The sequence below is a fragment of the Centrocercus urophasianus genome, unplaced genomic scaffold, assembly GCF_019232065.1.
Source record: "Centrocercus urophasianus isolate 14NV4802_14NV808 unplaced genomic scaffold, USGS_Curo_1.0 seq_10, whole genome shotgun sequence".
Lineage (NCBI taxonomy): Eukaryota > Metazoa > Chordata > Aves > Galliformes > Phasianidae > Centrocercus > Centrocercus urophasianus.
Window position 1 is genome coordinate 84,178,280 of NW_024884142.1, and position 22,827 is coordinate 84,201,106.

The 22,827-nt window shown below is 34.1% G+C and overlaps 1 protein-coding gene across 2 annotated transcripts in view; it reads right to left on the minus strand.

Annotated features, from left to right (window-relative positions):
• Nucleotides 1-22,827, minus strand: part of GPATCH2 (G-patch domain containing 2) — a 121,905-nt gene that overhangs the window by 43,564 nt on the left and 55,514 nt on the right. For both annotated transcript variants that reach the window (XR_006168524.1, XM_042816988.1), the window contains exons 6-8: nt 15,725-15,789; nt 13,537-13,576; nt 10,230-10,294 (exon numbers count right to left, since the gene is read on the minus strand). Coding sequence is in view for 1 of the 2 variants with exons in the window: in XM_042816988.1 (XP_042672922.1) it covers nt 10,230-10,294; nt 13,537-13,576; nt 15,725-15,789 (170 nt within the window). In the remaining variant the exon portion in view is untranslated. The remainder of the gene's footprint in view (nt 1-10,229; nt 10,295-13,536; nt 13,577-15,724; nt 15,790-22,827) is intronic.

A 22,827-nucleotide genomic window follows, 5' to 3' on the forward strand; every position in this document is an offset into this window, starting at 1 on the left:
TATGAGTGCTAAATGAAGACTGCTGCTAATTAACGTTGTCTACAAAATATGCTAAAAGTTTTTACAGTAACTCTTCATTCAGTGCTAAAGAACTGACAAAATAATATGGAAATATAATTCATATGTAGCATAAACATGTTTTTTAATGGTTTTGAAAATGAATATAGATTTCTTCTTGGTATCATTTTTCTCAGACACCATTCACATGAAATCAGTTCCACATTTGATTCCTCTACTTCCTTTGCAAACATTGAAGCTTTTCTTTAAACTTGTTTAAAGAATGACATCATCCATACAACAGATTGCAGCATCTGCTTCCACAAGTGTGAAAAACTATTGTATTAACCACAAAAGCTATGCACTTTGTCCTTTCACAAAATTTTAAACAGCTGTGATAAAACAGTGCATGTCTAATTCCTTTCATATGAAGCCAATCTGTTCACAACATAATTTTCAACATAAGGATGACATACCTGTTTTATTGAAAGTCCCATGAAAATACTATCATTAATAAGAAAAATACAGTTTTCCTCCTACCCATGTCAGCTTATCTCATCCAAATACTGTATCCTAATACCTTCCTCTGTGTTACCTGTTCAGCATTTCTAAGGGTCATTCAAAAATAGAAATAGTGCAAGGTCTGAAAGTCTATACAGGTAAAACAAATACTATGAAAAATAAAATTTTGTGCTGCTACAGAGACATCTAATCTCAAGTCACTCGTACTACATTTGCAAATCAAGAGTCTCTAAATTTTTTTCTGTATTAGAGGCCTACTGCCCTCAGAAAGGATAATGCATTGTTTTTTCTTGTTTCTAATTAGTAATTTAAGCATATGTTCAGCATTTAACTCTAAATGTTTGCCTTTTCCCCAAGCTCTAAGACAGCTGTCCAAGATGTGAATGCCAGAAAACATTTAAATATCAACATCTGTTGAATTATGTTAATTTAGTGTAATATAATTGGGCATGAGTTGGAATTGATCAAAAGTATATGAATTACACAAAGGCAAATCTAAACCAATATCTTAGTGTACAAACAAGTCACCAAGGAACAGTGATGGAACAGAACTAAAAAATCTACTTCTGTTAAAAATTAAATTGCTAAAACTACAGCTTATTTTCACAGATGACATGATTTCATGTTTTTAAAAATGAGTATTTGTAGCAGAATATTTCAAAATAGTTTCAAATACATATTTCCCATTATGATTTTTTAATCACAAAACACCTGATAAAAATAGGTAATGCTCATCTTTGTGTGATTATGTAATGTAGACAGAAAAGAGGTTCCATGAATAATACCATTCTCTTATAGGATAATGTTGCTTCACAAATTCTAAAACAAACAAACATTCTTTTGTTCCTTTTTCATCTTTTGACAACATCATTAATATCCACAATATATGGGTCCTCATCTAGTCTGAAACGATTTCAAAAGCATCTTTTTGACTTGAGCAATAACCATGGCCTTGAGCAGCTATTTCCACTGACTAAGCTATCCAGCCACACTGTTCATTACAGATATTTGTGAATACATATTTGTTTACTGAGCATGACATTCACTAAATAGAGTCAGTACAGGACAAATGCAACTTGTTGAAAAGCCTTGCAAGTTCAGTACTGGGTTATACTCACACTTAGATACTTTTAGATTATACTCATGTTGGGACAGGTTAAAATCATTGCAAAAATTAGTCCCACTTCCAAAATTTTCTTTCTGTGCAGGCTGAAAACAAGAAGCAACAGCGCAAAAATATATATCACAAATATCTAACATAGTTTAATAACGGAACAAGAGAAATGCTTATAAGGTTGGACTTTGATAAGGTTGGTAAACTTTGATATTGGTTCCCTACTCTACTATGAGAAAATGAGAAAGCACAGCCACTTCCACATTCCACTTCCACATTTTTAACAGTGTGCTCGATGAACAATTCTTGAAACAACCTCATTTTCTGGTCAAGATAAGATTCAAATAATAATAATGTTCCAAGAAAATTAGATACAACCACATGTATGAAGAAAGAGAGAGGGAAAAAATTCACCAAAGCCGAGACTGAACATTATGCTGTTATGAAACCTCACTAAGTAGTACAAGGTATCTGCACGTGTAGGAGTTAATGCAAAATTTGAATTTCCGATATCAAAGAAGTGCAGATAAGCAGCAGCTAAAAAGGCACTGACTGATGTCCTCTCTTCTCCATTAACTGATGATACTAACACTTCAAAAAGCCTTGACAACACAAAGTCCCAAATCCAAAACCAGTACACTGATTACTGTCCTCTTCTTTTGGCTAGGACAGTTCTTGAATAACATTTTTCCACGTAGGCTGAAATGTGTTGTTACAATAAATGACCATGATTTTGAAACATCAAAGAAAATAAAGAAAATTCTACATAATATAAAACAAGCTACTCACATTTTCTAAAAGAACAGAAAAATGTAATCCCACCTTTCCTCCATACGTAACTATTCATCCTTATGTTCAAGGAGAACAGCTTTCATGTCCCTGTGTGGTGTAAAGACAGAGAGATCTGAATTTTTAGATCACCCTAGTACAAATCACGTCCCCAGTACACGTAATTTTATGACTACACAAAAACTCATGCTGGGACAAACAAGTGCTGAAAAAACAGAAAGCAAAAAGGCCTGTTGTGATTGCAATGTTGTTTAACAACAGACTAAAAAAATTAAGGGAACTCCAGCTCAAGTTCTGGATCACAAACTGGAGTAAGCTTCAATCTGGCAACTACAAAAAAAAGCATAGCTAAAAACAGGTGCGAGAAACAAGCATATCATGCTGAAATTCAGTTATATGAAACCGAGTAACTTGCTGTCAATTCATACAGGGTAAGATTCAATCTAGACTGCATATATGAGGAAGATCCAGCAGTACACCAGTTCTGGAGGTTCTCTGTCATCCTGTTTATTTACATTTTTTTTTAAAATAAGGACTAATTAACTTATTATTAACTTGACAGTACACTCATGTATTGCTGGAATTTTAAAGTTTTTTTTTTTCCCACCATTATTTAGTAGCTTATTTATGTATAATATCGTTAACTATATTAGCTTTTAGTACAATAATGAAATTCTGTTTGTGGTTTTTTAGTTAAAATTTAGCTTTACATTGCAGATACAATGAAAGAATGTATTTTTCAAAAGAAAGTTGGAGGAGTTGAGTTAAAAATGATATTACTCTTTAAAGATAGTGAGTACAATTAATTTTGTCAATGGATACTTTAATCTATCCAAGAATTAATATGGAATCTTAAATAATAATTTTTTTTTTTTCCAAAGCAGAACATACTAGCTATCCTTAGAAATAACAACCAAACTGCACTCCCCTCTTTCCGCATAGGCAAGTCTTCTTATGACCTTAAAAATAAGGTCATTGTATAGAAAACTAGATCAGGAATTGCCCTCTTTCAAAATGGCACCATCTCTTCTCAAAGAGGAAAAATTGCAAACTGATGAAATAACATTGTCCCTGAGGGTGATGACAAGGGAAGAAAGCAATGTGTCCTCAAACATTCACATAATTTAATCTGGAACTGCAAATATTATTAAGCACCAATCATAAGCGTAGAGTTAGTGCTTCATGGCACTCCAAAGACGAGATAAAACTGCTTAGTTGTTAATTTCTAATGATGTAAACACATTTGGATTTTAATATTTTATCTGAATCTCCTGCATGATTGATTAGCTCTGGGGTTATAATGTATTAACTTATTACCTTTAATAGTTGTACACTTAAACTAAAATGTTTAAACATTACCTTTTAAAATATTATTGTTAGGAGCATTTCTTTATGTGATGGCAAAAATGAACCAGGCAGTAAACCAGTTATGCGATCCTTAGTTTTACTGCAATGCATCTGTATGCACATTTTCTTGTATAATTTTCAAAAAACTGGCTGAATTTACCTCCTCTGGTATATTGTAATTTTATTCCACAAAAGCCACATTAAACAATTACAGTACTTGTAATTAACCAGTAGTCTAATGTACAGTTTTCTTATCCCAATCTATTAACAGCTGCTCAAAAAATGTAGTAATTAATGGTTTCATTTATTTCTGGCAAACCTGCAAGACGACAAATAGTTTTGTATCTGCTGCAAATTAGGACTCTTTCCCAAACAACAGATGACATGGTGGGAAAAAGGAAGCAGACAGAATACTTGCACTTGCATCTTTATTTCTTCAGAAGATCAAATAAAGAGCAGTTGTAATTCTATTTGTCACATCTGTGAAAAAGAACATAATGTCTTTGTATCAGATCTGTAATCAGATGAAACTGAACAAGTACTATACAAACATGCAAATAGGGGTCTCCCTTCCAAACTGGGAAAGGCTGAAATTCATGTTGCTATTCAGAGGAAAAACACACTTTTGAAAAGCTCTCATCAGCTTTGGTGCTACTTTTCTTCTAGAAACTTTTTTTTTTTTTTTTTTTTTTTTTTTAAGAGAATACTGTTAGTCATAATAAAGAAATAAATAAGTCACAAACATACATACTTGAGATGACATCTTTTACTAACACAGGGCATAAATTTAATCTGGATATAGAACAACTAAGGCAAAAAAGCGAAGAAGTTGCAGAAAACCCAGGGACACTCATCGTTTAGTATGATCTGACATTTCCTTCACATAACTCTTGAACTATTTCCATAGCCGTCTTCCACTAAGGTCTCTCATGTGGAGAAACCTGTATTTCAGCCTATGTTGTTTGCCACTGCATGAGCATGCTTTGAAGACTTCTTGACAATTCAGAAGAGAACAGCAACAAGTGGCCATTGGAAGAATGGCACAGTCTTTCTTCCTCATTACAGTAATGGCTAAACAGATGCCTCTGCTATTTTTAAGTAAATATCACGGTTCTACCTCAAGTTACGATCTACTTTGCAGCCACAAGAAGTGGATAACTAGTTCATCCTAAGCTACATTGACAAGATTGTTAGCACTACATCAGCTACCTCATTTAATCCTAACTTGAATAATTCTATACTGCTTTGAAATCACTTTTGCAAGACTTTGTTCAAGCCAGGACTGAACTGTATAAGAACTACAAACAGGTGTTTTTTTTTTTCTTTTTTTTTTTTTTCTTCTCATTTGAGTGTGGAAGGCCAACATGGAGTCGTCAAGACCAACCAAAGAACCTGCATACAGCAGCAGTTCGGATGCTCTTTTCAGTTTCTCCACCCATGCGTGTGCCATAAATTCTTACAGTACAATAAGAAAAAATAAATATGTAGATAAAATAAAAATATATACTTAACATGGGCACATTATAAAAAGAAATTATGCACAAGACCACTATGCATAGTAAAGGAAACAATTATGAGCTTAACTTATTTAGTTGTAGTGGTTTCCCAACCTGAAATGTTGTTTCTAGATTACAGCCTAAATAACTAGTTATAGTGTTGACTGTATAACTAAAAGTAAATCTTTTACTTAAGCATTCTGGTTATTGTGTCAAATGGGAATATAGAAGCATGTCCCAGCTTTACAGAATATTGTACAGACAAATACTTAAAAAAAATTAAGACATGAAGATAGTTATGTGACAGAGGTGCCCTAAATATTTAGCAATACATTACTTGTTGAGAACAATAATCACAGAATCACAGAATCATAGAATTGTAGGGGTTGGAAGGGACCTCCAGAGATCATCGAGTCCAACCCCCCTGCCAAAGCAGGTTCCCTACAGCAGGTTGCACAGGTAGGCATCCAGGCAGGTCTTGAACATCTCCAGAGAAGGAGACTCCACCACCTCCCTGGGCAGCCTGTTCCAGTGCTCCGTCACCTCACTGTAAAGAAGTTCTTGCGCACGTTTGTGCAGAACTTCCTGTGCTGCAGTTTCCAGCCGTTTCCCCTTGTCCTGTCTCCACTCACCACTGAAAACAGTCTGGCCTCGCCATTCTGCCCCCCACACCTTAGATATTTATAGACCTGGATCAGGTCCCCTCTCAGTCTTCTTTTCTCAAGGCTGAACAGACCCAGTTCACTCAGCCTTTCCTCATATACTGTATACATAATACTGTAGCAGTAGATCAGCAAAATATGGTTCTACTCTGTTTCAATAGCCAACCAAACGAATGTTCTTCACACTGTGCAATCTTCCTTAGGTACAACTCCTTTTTCTAAAATTTTACAAAGGTGACTTACGAAAATGCATGTCACCTCATGCTGGGAGCATGCAAACAAAGAGCACATGCTCAGCTATGGCAGCTCAGCTGCCAAGCAACAACTTGTTAACTTGCCATAACTCAATCATGTTCAATTGTTTGCCCGCAGCCTCAGGCTACAGACAGACATTTGGTCTGCTAACAACTGCACCAGATGAAGACATTACTATCCCAAGCTATTTGTTATCACACATCTGCTAGAGATTATCATCTCCACAGCTCTGCTGGGGGAAGAAATCGTGTGAGCACTCCCTAGTACAAACCCAGCCAATTTAATTTAAATAGGTGAGTTGAGCTAACCAGGCTGGTTTTGCCCAAAGCGTACTAAAAAAATAAAAACAAAAAGCCTACTTTACTGGCAAAAGACCATAGCATAAAACAAGCAGCTGGGAAAATTAACACCTTCAAACAGTGTAGTAGGATTTGGGAGCAAACAGTTCCTGTCCTAATGCAAAGAGATAATATAAACTTATATAAAAATATAATTTTTTCAAGGCTATGCAGGAGGAATAAATACACAGCTTTAAACCAGAAATAGGTAGCACTGTTGATACAATTTCAGTAATCAGTGACAGAAGAGTTTACTTGTAAAGGTAACATAAATAAACGTGTATTACAAATGAACACAGAAGATCACATGTTGAATTGTATCAGAATTGTTTGACTTATCCAGTTCCTATGTTTTGTCGTGCAGGACTATCCCTTCCTAATGTTTTGTTTCTCAATAGCATTATTAACAGTTCACATCAATCAAAAGATCCTTCCAGTAATAAGGCTTGCTATTAATTCACATAAGATTAGCTTATAATTATTGAGTTAGAGAAAAAACTAATACAAGCAATCTGGTATGTTAAATCTTACCCATAAAGTATAAGCAATAGTCCACTATGGATAGAAAGTTTTAATCCACTGCAGTGTTTTAGAACTCCACACCTTTTTGATGTATTCACCCAGTAAATTATTCCACAAGTCACCAATCTAACATAATGCAGGTCATTACGTTTGTCTACTTGCCAAGACAAGAAGCGTCACCGAAAAGGAGTAAGGAACAATTCAAGCATAAAAAACATGCATGTATACAACTATCTTATGTGCATATAAAAAAAGAGTAAATGTTTTCAAGAACAGAAATAAAAAGATAAAGTTCACCACTAAAAAGACAGTTGTGTGAAAACTATACAAAGAAATAGATGGAGAAATTAAATCTTGTAGTAAGAGAATCAAACTAAACTATTTTCTAGGTAAGTACTATAATTCTAAAGAATTTCCAATCCTTACTTACTGCTGTTATTTCACCACCACATTCAATAGCTGAATAGGAATACAGTGTAAAGTTAGAATACTTACTTGTTGTGTACTCATCCAAATTACATTCAATGCATCAATTAGTTTAAATAGTCTAAAATACAAACTACTTATGTGTCAGTTTTAAAATGCTTCAGACTCAGGTGTGAGTAAACACCTGTTTAACAAAAGAATGCAGATAACTGCATATGAACAGAGAAAGTACAAATCGAGAAACATTCACTTCAAGGATACTTGATTCTGAAAGGATCTAAAATTTGTTCTGGTATTATCTCTTGGCACTGGTATCTTGGAGTGGTGTTTTTTTTTGTTATTTTCATTGCTGTTGTTTTTGTTTTTTTTCCTTTTGCTTTCTGTTCTAAAGCATCTGTGCATACACAAATGACAGATTCCTACTTTAATATTCCACATAATGAAATTGCATATTTATAATAAGGCTGAGATCACCATTTTAATAACTGTACATAATACATGCCATTAAAACAGTAATTTTTATAAGTACTTTAAGTAAAAATGTTTTCTCTGTATTGAGTGATGAAAGTAAGTTTAACCCTTACAGTAGAAACAACGATTTATAAGTTTTAACACAGGCAATCTTCAATATTAACCTTAAATAAATCTCACATTTCTTGGAATCATAGAATGCCTTGAGTTAGAATGAACCTTAAAGATTGTCTATTTCCAACTCTCAGCCATGGGCAGGGTTACCACCCACATCACACGACACTATGAATTTAATTTGTAATAGAAGACCAGACAAACAGTCATGAATTGAATGAAGGTAGATACTATGAAGCTCTGAAGACATCAAATATGTATTTGTCACATGCTGTTCCAATATATGTGAAGAAAAATCTATTTTGATGAGAACTGCTTTTGATAAAAAAAGTGAAATGTTACAATAAAGAACACTAAAATCTGTAGGAAGAAAGTAGTCCCCAGGACTGTTATTGACCTAACAGAAAGAGCTTACAAATACTTACTTGATATTCTAAAAGTTGTCACATTGTAAAAAATAATAATAATAATAATAATAATCACCATAGAAGTCTGAGAACTTATTTTCCATTCATTCTCAAGAACTGACAATGAAGGTTCTACAGTAGGCAGAGAAAACTAGCTATTTTTCTGCAAAACCACAAGTAATTATTGTGAAATAACCCAATGACAACCCAGCACACGATCTTGCTATTTTTAAACATGCTATAGTATGATAACATACCCTGGTACCATGTCTATTTGCAATAATAGTTTATGTAAGTCTTAGTTCAATAATACTATAGATATTTTAGAGAAAACAACTGTCTTCAGACCTACGTTGTTTTTATGCAATCCTGCCAAGAATTCTTTTGGAAATACAGTCTACCAGCCTACTGCTGAATTGGATGTGAAGAGAGGTTGAAGACCACTCCTTATATTTAATGTCATAAAAAAAAAAAAAAAAAAAAAAAAAAAATACCTACAAAAGAAGTTAGAAGAGATCAATCATTTTGAGAGAACTTCACTGGCCAGAAAAAATGAACATGAAAGTTATGATTCTGAATTCCTATCACACTGTTTCAGTGTGCTAGGGCATAAAAATGGTCCTTAAAGGACTTCAAATATAATCTGCTTCTTAACATCCACTTGCTCTCAGTTTCAAGTAAATAGCTTGATAGTGTGTACTTACAGTGAAAATTTGTATCTAATGTGGATTCAAACCAGTACTCTAAGCAAAAATACAATGTGATAAAAATATTTGCTAGAAAATGTATGCAAAACTTTTTAGATATCTTTGCTTAAAAAATAAAAGGTGAAATAGGCAAACCCACCATTTCTGAAGATGAATGACCAGCATTTGCTCGAGAAGCATTTTAAATACTGTCTAAGCAAAGTTTGAATACAATGACATAGATTCATATTTAGTATGATATTTTTGAAGAAGTATTGATCCCACTTTCCAGTTATTCATCAAAGCAATTATTTAATAATGTGAAAAACTTGTTTCAGGATGATCACATATGTACTACAATGTAAATGCTTGAAAGACAGCTGTAGTGTCTCACCCAAACCCATAGTATTTTACAATGATACTTTTCAATATAATTTCAGGACATGATGTTTACACAGCAACATCACAATTCTGCGTACTTTTCCCACAGTTTGTCAGTTTTGAAAAAATACTAGTTACAAGAATTCCTTTATCAGACCAGATTGATTCAGCAGGTAATGTACAAAGAAACCCCTCCAGGAACAGACTTCTAGACTAACGCCCATCAGTTCAGTATTTAACGTGCTATTTTGAGGGGGAGGAAACAAGCTGGAGGATAGAATTAGATGTGTATGATTAGTTTTCACATTGAGACTCTTGTTGTTGAAACATGACTTAAGAACAATTGAAGTGTTAAGGTATTTATGTTGACTTTTTGATTTCAAAAGTTAGCATGCATAATGGTAATTTCATACATTTTCAACAATTAACTTAGATGCCAGAAGCATAAACCTTGCTTCAGTATCCATTTAATTCTCATGTTTATTAAAGAGATTGAGTTTATTAAGTGTAGTTGGATACAGACACCAATAAAGTCTGTGCCAGCAAAGATTAGGTTATACAAAAGAGACTGTTTAAAGTAAATCACAAGCATGGAAAAACACTGAAAATACCCCGAGATATATATGAAATTGATATTAAAAAAAAATAATGAATCAACAACTGCATGAACAGCTGTAAAGATGGCTGCTAACCCAAACTTACCTGCTAGCTGTTTTTACAGAGCTGTTCTTCTTGTGTCCTCGGTCCGACCGGTTGTCTCGCAAGAGCTGAAGATATTCAAAAAATTGCTCAGAATGGTTTCACATGCAATGCCTCTATTTGTCTTTTAGAAATGTTATTCTTTCCTGACTTTTGAGTAATCCTTCAATAATGTTTTCACCCTGGAGTCTAAAACTGACGGATGCCTAATAACATTTTATGGTAATAACTAAGAGTGCAAGATACATTCACAAACACACACCTTATTATAAATTCCCAGTTAATTGAAAATGAAAACATAAGCATTTTAAAGGCACATTACAAAGCCATTCACAATGTTACATTTTAATTATCTTTAGACTTTTTCACAATTTCCATACTCAAATTTTTAAATTTTAAAATCAAAAGTGTTGGGGAGACTTAAATTATGATAAAAACATAATCAGGTTGGTGCCTGTAGCTAAGCAAGTATGAAGCAGTTATAAATTTCTCTAAGCCCCAGGAGTTTTTTTTTGTTTTTTTTTTTTTGTTTTTAATAATTTGAAAGCTGCAGAAGCAACAAAAACACATTATTAAAGCTTCCCACAATAGTGGTGAAACAGGGATAATAAAGGAGCTACTTAACAATAGTAATGTCTCAAGTTCTGGAACAAGCTTTGATTAACTCCTTTTTAGACAAACAACAGAAGACTTCTCGTTAGGATCATCTCCAAAGTTCAGAATTACATTTCCAGCATTTTAGTATTTGTCAAGATGGGTAAAGTGGCACTTAATAGCAAAGAAATGCTGCTAAAAAGCAATACCAAAACTCAACAGTATGTAAAAAATAGAAACATTTTTCAGAGCTACTCATATATTGAACAAAGCATAAAATAAACTTAAAAGTCCCTGGAAATCCTTGAATATTATGACTTGGTCAACTATACCTTCATCCTGTGCATGAGCATGAATGCAAAAAAATTACACCTATCTAAAAATTATGCTTAATTTTTCCCTGAATTTTTATTGCTTGCTTCTTGCATGAAGACTGCTCCTTATCATTTCAGTTATTACATTTTCACATGCAGTGAATAAGCGTGATTTTAAAAGGCAATCAAAGGATGTGTAAAGACATCTTATTCTGATACATTATTGCAAGTTAGTTTTTTTCCATTTTCTTATGGTCAGCAAATCACTTGCAAATTACATTTAAATATGGCCACAATTCTTACTAGTATAATTATTACATACTGTGTATTTATGTCATGCTGAGATAAAGACAACATTTCTATCATTATCAATACTCTGGCTGAAAAGTAAACTGAAATCATATCTTATGAAAATACCAGATCACCAGACAGATTTCAATTACTTATTTTCTAGTGTAACAATTTTAATTTCAGGAATTAAACTAGAAGGTATTTAGCCCTCATAACCTACAGTTATACAGTATGGATCTTCACAACTTCAGCGAGAATTCTATAGACTCTCTCATTTTGTATATTGGTCTAATAACAACAACAACAACAACAACAACCACAACAACAGCCAACAAAAAAAAAAACACAAACAAACATGATACCCCAGAAGCACATGTATTATTTGACACTAGCTTCAGAATTCATTAACAGTCTAAGTTAAAAACAGAGTGAATTTAAGATAATCTCTGAAACTACAGCCCTTAGGAAATGCAAAATAAATATGCAGAATTTAATTCACAGCTACTGTTATCCGAGAAAAAATTATACTCTGAGACAAACAATATATTAAAAAAAAAAAAACCACTCAAAAATAATTACACAAATTCATTTTAATCTAGTAAATTTTGCTACATACAGCACAAAAATTTCAGGAATAGGACAATGATACCCCAAGGGAATCTTTTATCATGATTAAGTCTGGATGAGGAGCTGCAAGATATGGTTTACTGCTTGTGGCAGCAATGGTAACGGGAGGACGGTTGGACCAGATGATCTCGCAGGTTGTTTCCAACCTTACAATTCTATGATTCTCTAAGACTAATCACGCTCATTTTTAAAATGCTGTTCTATTGTGATTCTTCTACTAAGAAACACATTTTGAAATGATATGAGTTAAAAGTGAATCATACAAAGCTGCCTGTTTAGATGTCAATAGTCAGTCAGCTTAGTGTGCGATGTCAGAAGTTCTCAATTGATAGTTAAAACTGTACTATGTACTTTTTTCCACTCCAACAGTTTTAAGCAGGTAAAATAGAGAGACTCAGTTTTGCTGTGGAGTTCAAAAGAAGTGGGGGGCAAAGGAAAAGGAACATGTTGATTTAAACTTTGACTTTCCAGAGTTACAAGTGGTCATGATGGATCACCCTATGATGAACCTTTCAAAAGATTCTACGCACCTTATTTCTTTCTAATGTCTCAAATTCAGTTAAATTTGTAAGCACACAAGTGACCTGGTACAGATCTAATCACATCTACTGAGTTATAACAATTTTTACTAACTGAAAGTGAACTGTGGAACGGTTGTCGTCTTAAACGTTGATGCATCACTGATTTATTCTTTTTACTTAATATTTCATGTTAAGTGTATAAAACCAGATATATTTTCCTAATTAAAAGTTCTTGGACAGCATGTTCTCTTTGCATCTTATAACAGTCCATAAGGAAAAGTATTCCTCCATGTCTGAAAACAAGCTAAAGTAGTAAGTGTTATGTCTCTAACCAAAAATGAACAGGCCTTCACATTCCCTTGAGCACGTTTCTAGGCTTGAGCAAGGAACCTTAGGAGCTATACCACAGAGGTAGTACATACACATACAGTTTATTCTAACCAATATCTGTATTGTGGCACTCTTTGTTTGGCTGGATACAAAGGAAATTTAACAGCTCTCTGCTACTGCTGTGGTCTTTTTAAAAAGTGAAATTAAGAAAAATCGGAATGAAAATCATCCTGCAGAAGCCTGCCCACTCTTGTCACTGTTAGGCTTCGTTCACAAAAATCAGGAAATAAATTTTGTTTTACTGCATTTTAAGAAAAATAACATTTAGAGATTTTACGGTTAACAAAATCTTTCCTCACTAAAACAAAAATGCAACAAGAGACTTTTTCCTTTAACCTGCCAACACTCAAGGAAAATTAACTGAAATTAAATTACTAACTCACAATTTTTAATTAAGGGAAGGACTTTTTTTGAAAGGAGTTGCTGTTCATAAATTTTCTTGCAAGGAAATATGAAATTATACGTGCTTTGTCAATCATTTCTTTAAATATTAGCCTGCTGCCTCTGGCACAGAGGTAGTTAAATTCCTTAACACATCTCAAGTAAACTGCTTTTGATCAAAACAGTTCTTACCTGGCTATGTTCCTTCCTAGCCCCAGGGCTAAACCAATGGCTGTGGGAGAAGAAGAAAAGACAGGTTTAACAATATAACTAACAAAGCACATGCTGTCATATGACCAGCCTGTGCGTGCTTTTGGGTATTTTATTATCTGCCAGGAAAATACAGCCGTTGGCTACGCTTTATTTTAATGGGATATTTTTATTGAACTTTCGGTCTGCTACAGTTCTGAAAGAATACACTACAAATTTCACTTCTCAGTAGCTGCTGGATTTATAGGTAATTATATTTTGTCAGAGAAGGTAAAATAATATAAAAATGATAATATTTAAAAAAACTATAATGCACATACTATAAATAAAAGCAATCTGATATTTAATGCTGAAGTGTTATTTTTTAATGATTATAGCTGGAAAGATTTTTAAGTACTGGGGACTATTTGGTAATTGTTACTGTACTACCTCGCAAACTGAGCTCTGAGTTTGAATATAAAGTGTAATTCAAAGTCAGCAGAATTAGTGGACTCATCTACACACAATTACACAATTTTGACTATTGGCAGCCTTATTCCAAGGAGTTATTGCAATTATTTGCAATTATAACTGTTGCACTTTTTCTGAACTTATTAAATGTAACAGTTTATTTCCACTTTTTCTGCACAGCACACTGGAGCACCTACATAATGATGCCAAAATGTTAAGTTTAACTAGCATACTTTGAGAGGAAGCAAAGTCTGAGCAATGAAGGCTGCTCCAAAAGTAATGCCCCTGATTTTATTATGTTGTATCACAACATGAGATACAGATGGTGGAGGTACTGCAGTAGAGGTTGAACCATCCCACAAATATTTTCATTGCCACGTGACTGATGGCAGCAGAGGGGCACTCTGATACAACGGCAGTTGACATGCAAGTGCATATGAAATAAAGGTGCATTGCTAAGTTCCTCCATCTGGGAAAAAAGGCACCCACTGACATTCATCAATTCTTGCTGAACAACGATGGAGACCAAACAGTGTATGTGAGCTCAGTGAGTGGTATGTTTCAGCAGTGGTGACAGCAACAGTAGGTCAACCTCCACTGGTGTAGGTATTGATGAGTGCAGCATGCAGGGTTTTATTACTGGCAAATATGAAAAGCTAATGGCAGTGAAAACGTTGAACACCATGGTACTGTAGCTATGAATTTGTACTACCACATAGCATTACTGTGCTAGTGCACTCTCTGAATCTGTTATATCTGTGGAAATTAATAGGAGGTATTACTTTCAGAGCAACACATGTAAATTATTAAGTCCGAAATCTGAAAGCTCTTTGCTGATGATCAGTCCATCTTCTCATTCCCATATTATAAGGAATTATCATACAATACCAGTTGTACCTGAAACCTATGTACTGCTAAATTCTTTCTCTACTTTCCAGATAATTAAAGGATAAGTGTGAAATTTATAAAAAATGAAATGACAGAAAGAAAGCTACAAGTATACTTTGACATACAGATTAGTAGACATTACTATAAACTGGACAGGAAAAGTGTTAAACAGCTGCACTGAACAGTTCAACTTTCAAATCACGATTTGGAAATTATAGGAAAGTGACCTTATTGTTGTAATCACTCAAAAGCGATTAAGAAAGAATACAACTAATGTTTTCAGCTGGACAGAACAACAGTTCACATTGCTTGCACACTGGAGTAGCTTAATAAGCTGAATGACATTCCTTATTTGTGTATGTCCAAACAATTAATGTATTTTCATAAATATCATGATAATCTTTTTTCCTCACCTGACACTAACGTTTAAGATTCAAGAAAGTGATGCTTTATTTTCAATTACTCAAATGAGGCATTTCTGAAATTGTTTACTTTTGAAAAAAAAAAAAACAAAACAACCCCAGAGCGCATCTTTTTAAACATCCTGTTCCATTTGATATCTATCCTATTTTAGAACACTAAAAAGTGTTGCTTTTTACAAGAGCATATACTTAGGTTAATAAAATTACATTTACAAAATATTGAACTGCATGTTTCATTAAGAAACATAAATTATAAAGGATTATAAATGTTACTATTAAATAAATAACATTATGTAGCTGAGCTGAGCTTCCCTTATCACATTTGCACACTTGCAAAACGTAGCTTTAAGAAAGAGGTACTACTGTAACACAAAAGTAAAAATATTTCTAAGTCCAGTACTGATACTCACTCATGGTGAAGAGAATCCTGGGACAGGTGAATTGCCTTTCTGCTACCACCTGGTCCTGGAGTTATCTATGGCAGAAAAGTGGGAAAAAACATTATTTGAATTATGGAACAGAATATGAACACAGAGACTGTTTATTAAGGAAGCATACTGCATGTACTGAATGCTGTATCTAGTGTACTGTCTCAATTTTGAAAATGCAATTAGCAGTATCTGCATTTTTAAATTAAAAACTGAGTGCAGAAAGGTACTGTACAGGGTTTACTAAAATCCTTTGGGCCTAATTCTGATTGGATGTTAGGCATTTATAGATATCTGGGGCCCACATTACTTTTTGAAAGCCTGTGAAATGCTTACTCTGAAAAACTGAAAGATAGTTAGATGGTTTGAAAATCACATTCAACAGACCAAAAAAAATCTATTCAGCCTTTGAAATCCCAACACACAAATCTTGAAACTCAAGTTGATGCAAGAAAAAAAGCAAAGAAAATGATTTTTTTTTTTTTTACCATACTATGTTGCATTGTTTTTGTCTAGCCCTTTACATTCACTGAAATAAAAATGACTTAACAGACTTAAATTAAGAGTAATCATAAGAATTCATGACAGCACATGTAGAATTATTTTCCTGTAATGTGCAGATGATAATATTCTGGTACTGTTCAAATATGCAATCAGCTTTATTTTTATAATCTCCTTAATAGAACTAATTTGTCTGCACATGTAGACAGGCAAAAGAAGAATTAGGGACCACCCAATGAAACTGATGCTCGGAAAAAACAAAGCAGAAGGCAAACAATTCCTGCTGGAGGGAATGCAGGAACTGACTTTCAGTTCATTGGAGTTAGCTCTGCAGTCATGGGAAAGAAGTCAGACATTGTCAGTTTTGAAAGGAGGCAACAAAATTCACCAATAATATGCTTATCCGGCTAAGACTTGCCAAAAGAAAATAAGCATAAGGTTCACAAATAAAAACAGCCTATGATTCATTTAAAGAATAATGTGTTCAACTTTTAAAGAAAAACATCTCATCTTATGATAGAGAATAACCACAGCACTTGGAGCTCCAAAATCTAGAAAGCTTTGAAAGAACACTTACGAAGTAATTTGAAAGCCCCAAGATTTAAGTACTTGACACTACTCTGTTTCTTTGACCTTAACAGGAACAAGGGGCCTAAAAAAGGGACCCCTGAAATTTGTCAGTCTTCTGGCTGCTGGTGCTGAGAAGAAAGTACCGCAAAAAAAAAAAAATCTTCGCATGCATTAAAATCCTCAGAGAAAATGAGGGTGACTACATAATTTTACTATCTCAAGGATTCTCTTCAGCACAGAACACACATGGAGAACAGCACACCCAGTCCTTTATCGGCTTTTGCAGTTTACTGTTTTACTATAACCACATGACAGCACTAAACCAGTGACCAAAGTTCAGACAACTTTTACACTGTTATTCATCTATTAATTGAGAGCAAGAAACACCAGTTCACAAAGGCAGACCTAAAAGTACGATAAAATACTTAAATATATAATTTCTAAATGTTAAGGTTAATAAGTAAGCTGTTACTTTAACAAAATAGGTAAACATGTTGCTCGGCTCTCAAGAGTTACATCCTGCATTAATCTCAAAATGAAGTTTTCATGCTATTCCAGTGGGTACCCCTGGAATATAGTAATCCATTTTCTACACTATGGCTATAAGAAAAGCCGACTGTGCCTATGTCATGCTTTGTTAGAGGTTCATGATCACATTATCTCATGGTGGACCTGACACTTTTATTCAGTTTACAGTATGTTCTGTGTACAGGCAACTTATTTCCTTTGCCAGGGCTGCTGACAACCTTTTCCACACTATATTAATCTTGTTTATAGACTTTATCTTGGTACAAATATCAGAAAACTGAACTTTTTATCTCAGGGAGAAAATAAACAACATGTTGACAGAAGCAAAAGCTATTTTCTGGACTAAAATTGGTTGTTTACCCACAGCCATACTTATGGAAACAAGTTTAAGTTTCCAGCTTACTCAAAATACATAATCTGGAATTTAATAAGCATTGAAAATCCAAGAAAAAGCACTTGACGGATTTTCAGTTCTAAAATAATATATAAAAGACAAATACATTTTTCCATTAATTTATATGAGAATATGAACTACATGAACAGATACAACCAGAGTACACCACTCAAGTTTTTCTTACATAACCTAGAAACCTTCAATTTCACTGAGCAGACACACAACATTCATAAAATTAAAATCACAATGCATAATTAGAGATCTTTATATAAAACTGAATGGTGATGACTATAATATTCATAATGGGTAATGCAAAGAAATTTATCTTTGCAAAACTGCCATCTAGGGCAAAAAAAAATAGCTGTGGCTCATCTTAATCTGCTAAATCACTATTAGCAAAATCAATTGCAATGTTTACGCACAGGGAAACAAACAGCCACTCAACTGTTCACATTCTTTATTCATCTAGAAAAATTGCATGGTTTTCTAGAGTTGGTTTAGAAGTCTTAGTGCACAAAAAGGAGCTGAATTAAGTACCAGGGTTCCACTAGTAAACGAAAAATAAACAGAACTGAAGGCAAAAGATTTCTTATTTTTTTTCCCCGCTCACGAAATTGCCTGGACAGCCTGATCTGGTGGATGGCAACTCTGCCCACAGCAGGGGGTTGGAACAGGATGGATTTTAAGGTCCCTTCCAACCCAAACCATTCTATGATTCTACAACTTTATTTTTTTCTATGGAGTGCATTCAAGGGGGTAGGGCCTGAATGTACACACACATATCAAGGAATCATAATTACTGTGATGGGACTAAGTAGATTGACCAGAGTGTCATTTTAAACTTAAAATGAAGTTCATTCACTAACAGCATGCTTCTGGTCAACTCTTATACAATATTGAAGGTCTTCATTCCATGCACAAGACTTTTAGCTTTTAAACACTCATATGTTAAATTAACAGTAAGTATAGAGTATTGCAGAGCTGATGCACAATAACCTCTCCCAAGCTTTTAACCAGTGTATTTAATGGCCTGCATTTCTCCAAGCCCTATTATAACTGAGCACACTCAAAGGAAATTAGGTAGCTATAACTAATACAAAAAGTAGAACTATTTCTAACTATTCCCCCCCAAATAAGAATAGCAGCTTTTAAAAAAGACGTAAAAGACAAATGACTAGGAATAATGTCTTAAAGAATGAAGAACAAAACTGATTTTCAAAAATACAGAAGAAACATCACGGGTCTTCACACAGCTCAATTGTGTTGCAATCTGCATTGTAGCTCAGATGCAGAAAGCAGCAAAATATGACGTGTAAAGGGAAAGTAGGGCTGACTTAGTGGTTCTATTAAGCCTTCATGAAGACATAGTCCATTAGCAGAATACCTACATCTGTGCCAGTTTCTTGCTACTCTATAATTATTTAAAATCAAACTCTTACTAACAAAGCATTGCAAAACTCAATGGATCATTGCCATTATGCTTGTGAAACATAAGCAAACGATCGGAAAGAAAAATCTCAAGAAAAATAGGTCAGAAGACTTGGAGTTTAACACTAGAGCTAACACTTTTCTCCCTGTACACGTCTTACCATTTTCTCTTCATAAAACAAACAAATAAGCCTCCATGCATCCTAGATAAAATGAGAATCAGAATGTTTCTATGAGTAAAAGAAAATGTGCAAGTTCACCTAACTCTTGAGTGAGTTTCACACTCTACATTTCTTTTTTACACAACTAATAAAATACACCTCCCTCTTCACACTTGGTTTTCAATTGAATGATTAATGGAAAAACAAAAAGAAAGCAGAGATTTAAAAAACAAGTCCAATATTCAACATCATTTCTTCAAAGAAAGGATATTTAAATCACCTACAAAAGCCATAGAGTGCACTTCATTGTAAACCTATTCTTTCACACAGAATTTCTCAGCTGTTTTTTATCTTTAAAAAAAAAAAAAAAAAAAAAAAAGACCCTTGCATTTGAAATTAACTGATTATAAAAATTAAAACAAGTGACTTTTGGAAAGAGTTTAAAAATGAGTCAGTATGAGATCATCTTTCAAGATGTCTGATATGTAATATAAAATAGTACTATGATATCTTTGCCCCAACAGCAGCTCGGAGCACAGCAAAAAGGAGACTGACACTATCAAGGATTAAGAATAGACTTCAGAAGAAAACATAAAATACACTTTTTTCTTTAATTTAAACCAGCTCGTGGTATGAGACACATATAAGCTTCAGGATTGCATGAACACCATATAGTATCACAATGTCAATTTTATACAGTGGGAAAAGAAAAATTTCCAGGATGGCAACTTGGAAAGTATTAAGTATGACAACAAAACATTGCCAAAATTTTTTGGAAAAACATTTAGAATTCAACTAATTATATTTAAATTAAAACAAACTTCCCTTAACAGAAAAAGCTACCAGTAAAACGAGGTTCATATTGTGTATGAAAACACCTTTATTACATTTTAGCTGTCTATAGATAAAACTTATTCTAGGGTGAAGTCAGCTTCACTAAGCCAGCAGGATTTTGACTTCAGTAGTGCAAGGACTTGATCCTTATTAGTTACGAATGTTCTAAAATGCTGGAACAATGCGTTTTACGTAAAACTATTATCAGTAAGTGAAGTTACCTGTATGGTGATACAGACAGAAGAAAAGAGCAGAGCACAGCAATTAGGACAGTTGCCTCAGCCTGTGAGATTGGATTCTATTCCTCCATCTGCTACACACTTGCTGTTTTGACCTTTGGTTAGTTTTTACTTCAGCTCAGTTCCTCATTCGAGAGAAACAACAAAAACATACAAACAAGACCTTCCTCCCCCCCAGAAATCTATATTGTGGTAGTTTCTCCTTACTTCATGAGAGTAATGTAATACAGTGACAGTAAAAATTGTACCAACAAAAGCTATTAAAAAATGCATTTGCTTTAAGACTGCTTCAAGTACACTACTGAAGGTGATTTTTATTCTTAATATGCTAAGACTTATTAGAGGAAACAAAAAAGTCAATATTAAACACACACAAGCAGAACTACTCATAAGCAGAACCCTTTTCAGGTACAAGTTATGTCACGACAGCTCATGGCAGTGTAAGCTTACTCGGAACGAATTAGAAAACTCCAGCACACAACAACACCCTATTTTCAAATCACCGTCCAGCTTCAGGAGCAAGCTATGAGTGGCCTCTACTGGCTGACCAAAACTACATAAGTCACTAAGCTTTTGCTATCAGTTACAGCCATGGTATCAAGTGCGTGAAGAAATGCGAGCAGAATTTGCTCATCAGTGCCAGATAACTGACTTACATTCACCTAAACGACTAAAAATAAAAGGCAAGTCATGCATAGATAGGCAGCAGGAAAAAAAATACATTCCGTCTTGGTGCTCTTACGATTTTTCAAATTAAGTACTGTAAATATAGGCATGCAAAAGTTTGTTTTCCCAACACTGATAATGGAATTCAGCAGAATATACTGTCTGCTATAAAGTTGAAAATAAACACAAAAATGAAGTCATTTATAATTTATTTTCCTTATGTAAAAGATGATTAACTACTCCAATTATGATATCACTAATTTGAGTTAGGTGTGCAATTAGAAATCAGGTTATACCACCTGCGGTGACAGGAAAGCAGGGACTACAAAACGCCTCCTTTCAGAAATATGCAATAGATCTGGCCTTTTCCTTATTTATAAACTTAAAATGTAACATAAAAAACAAAGAAACAACACCCCAACAACCCTAGAAGTATGAAAGTGCATCTATTCTCACACAGCACTGTCACAAAATTTCATCAGCAACGTAAAAATTTTACTATCATTAAGAAAAAGAAATATTGAATTTTTTCTGGTTGCTGTTTTGACCAGAAACAAAATAACAACTGTGGCCAACATAACAGGAAAGAGTAAAGGCAGTCAAAAACAATGGTAAAAAACATTCACTAGGCTATCATTCAATACCAGTATTCCAAGGAAAAACTAGTACGTAATTTGATTTAAAATAAAACACACACACAAAAAAATAGCACCTTGATAAAGAAGTCAGTTTCTTTCTTCATCTTTCTTCTGTGCAGGAATATGTACTTGGTTTGCCATCTTTCCCCATTTTCAATGCACCCAGCCTTGAGGGACTATTGTCAAACATAAGTCACCATTCATGCCAAAAGGTGACTGCCTTTATAAGCAACAGCACTGCTCACATGTGGCATTGTATATTTCCAGCTCTCGTTCCGAATTGTACCCCATTTCAGAATTCTACCTCATTTCAGAATTCAGTCCTATTATCTTGACTGCTCAAAATGGTTCACAGGGATATCTGGCTGACATATGAGATAACCCTCCATCTCACCAGACACCACTGGGATATGACATGCTGACCTACAGTAAGCCCTAATGATTAGCCTGAAACACAAACCATACAAATGGAACTTCTAGCTAAATAATTTGTTTTAAGGTCTTTTCAGTTTACTTGTTCATTAAAACTCAATTCTGTCATCAGTTCCATTAACCTACACAGCAATGAATATATTTAGACATGCTAATGTAAGATTTCAGATATTATCAAAAAGTAGATTAAAACATTCTGACTAGTGTACAAACTGCAAGTAACATCATCTCTGTTTCAGAAGAGAAACAGATTTTAGTGAAATTTATTACAACTAAACGAAAAACAAATGGCCTACCACTGGAACTGAACAGAAAGCACCACTGCCCATAGCCCACAGTGTTATCTTAGAGTAAAATAATTCAGTCTGTTTCTTCCTTTTGTATAGTTTCTACATCACTGTACTTCCAATAGCTGAGAAAGTAATTAAGACTAGCAGTCACAGATGTAGATCAAACTGAACTGCAGGGATAACTCACCTTCATCTTTCTGCTGCAGAAGGGTTTCCTATTTTAGTACCTCAGTCCTACACAGTCTTTGATCCAGTCAAGCTTCATTCGCACAATTATTATTTTTTAATGTGGTATTCAATGAGTTGTATTTCAGATTACAAAAGCCAAAAAAACTGATCAGTTTTCAGGACAACAAGCTAACAGGAAAATTGGGTAGTAAAGAATGTTGACTGCAGCATACTTA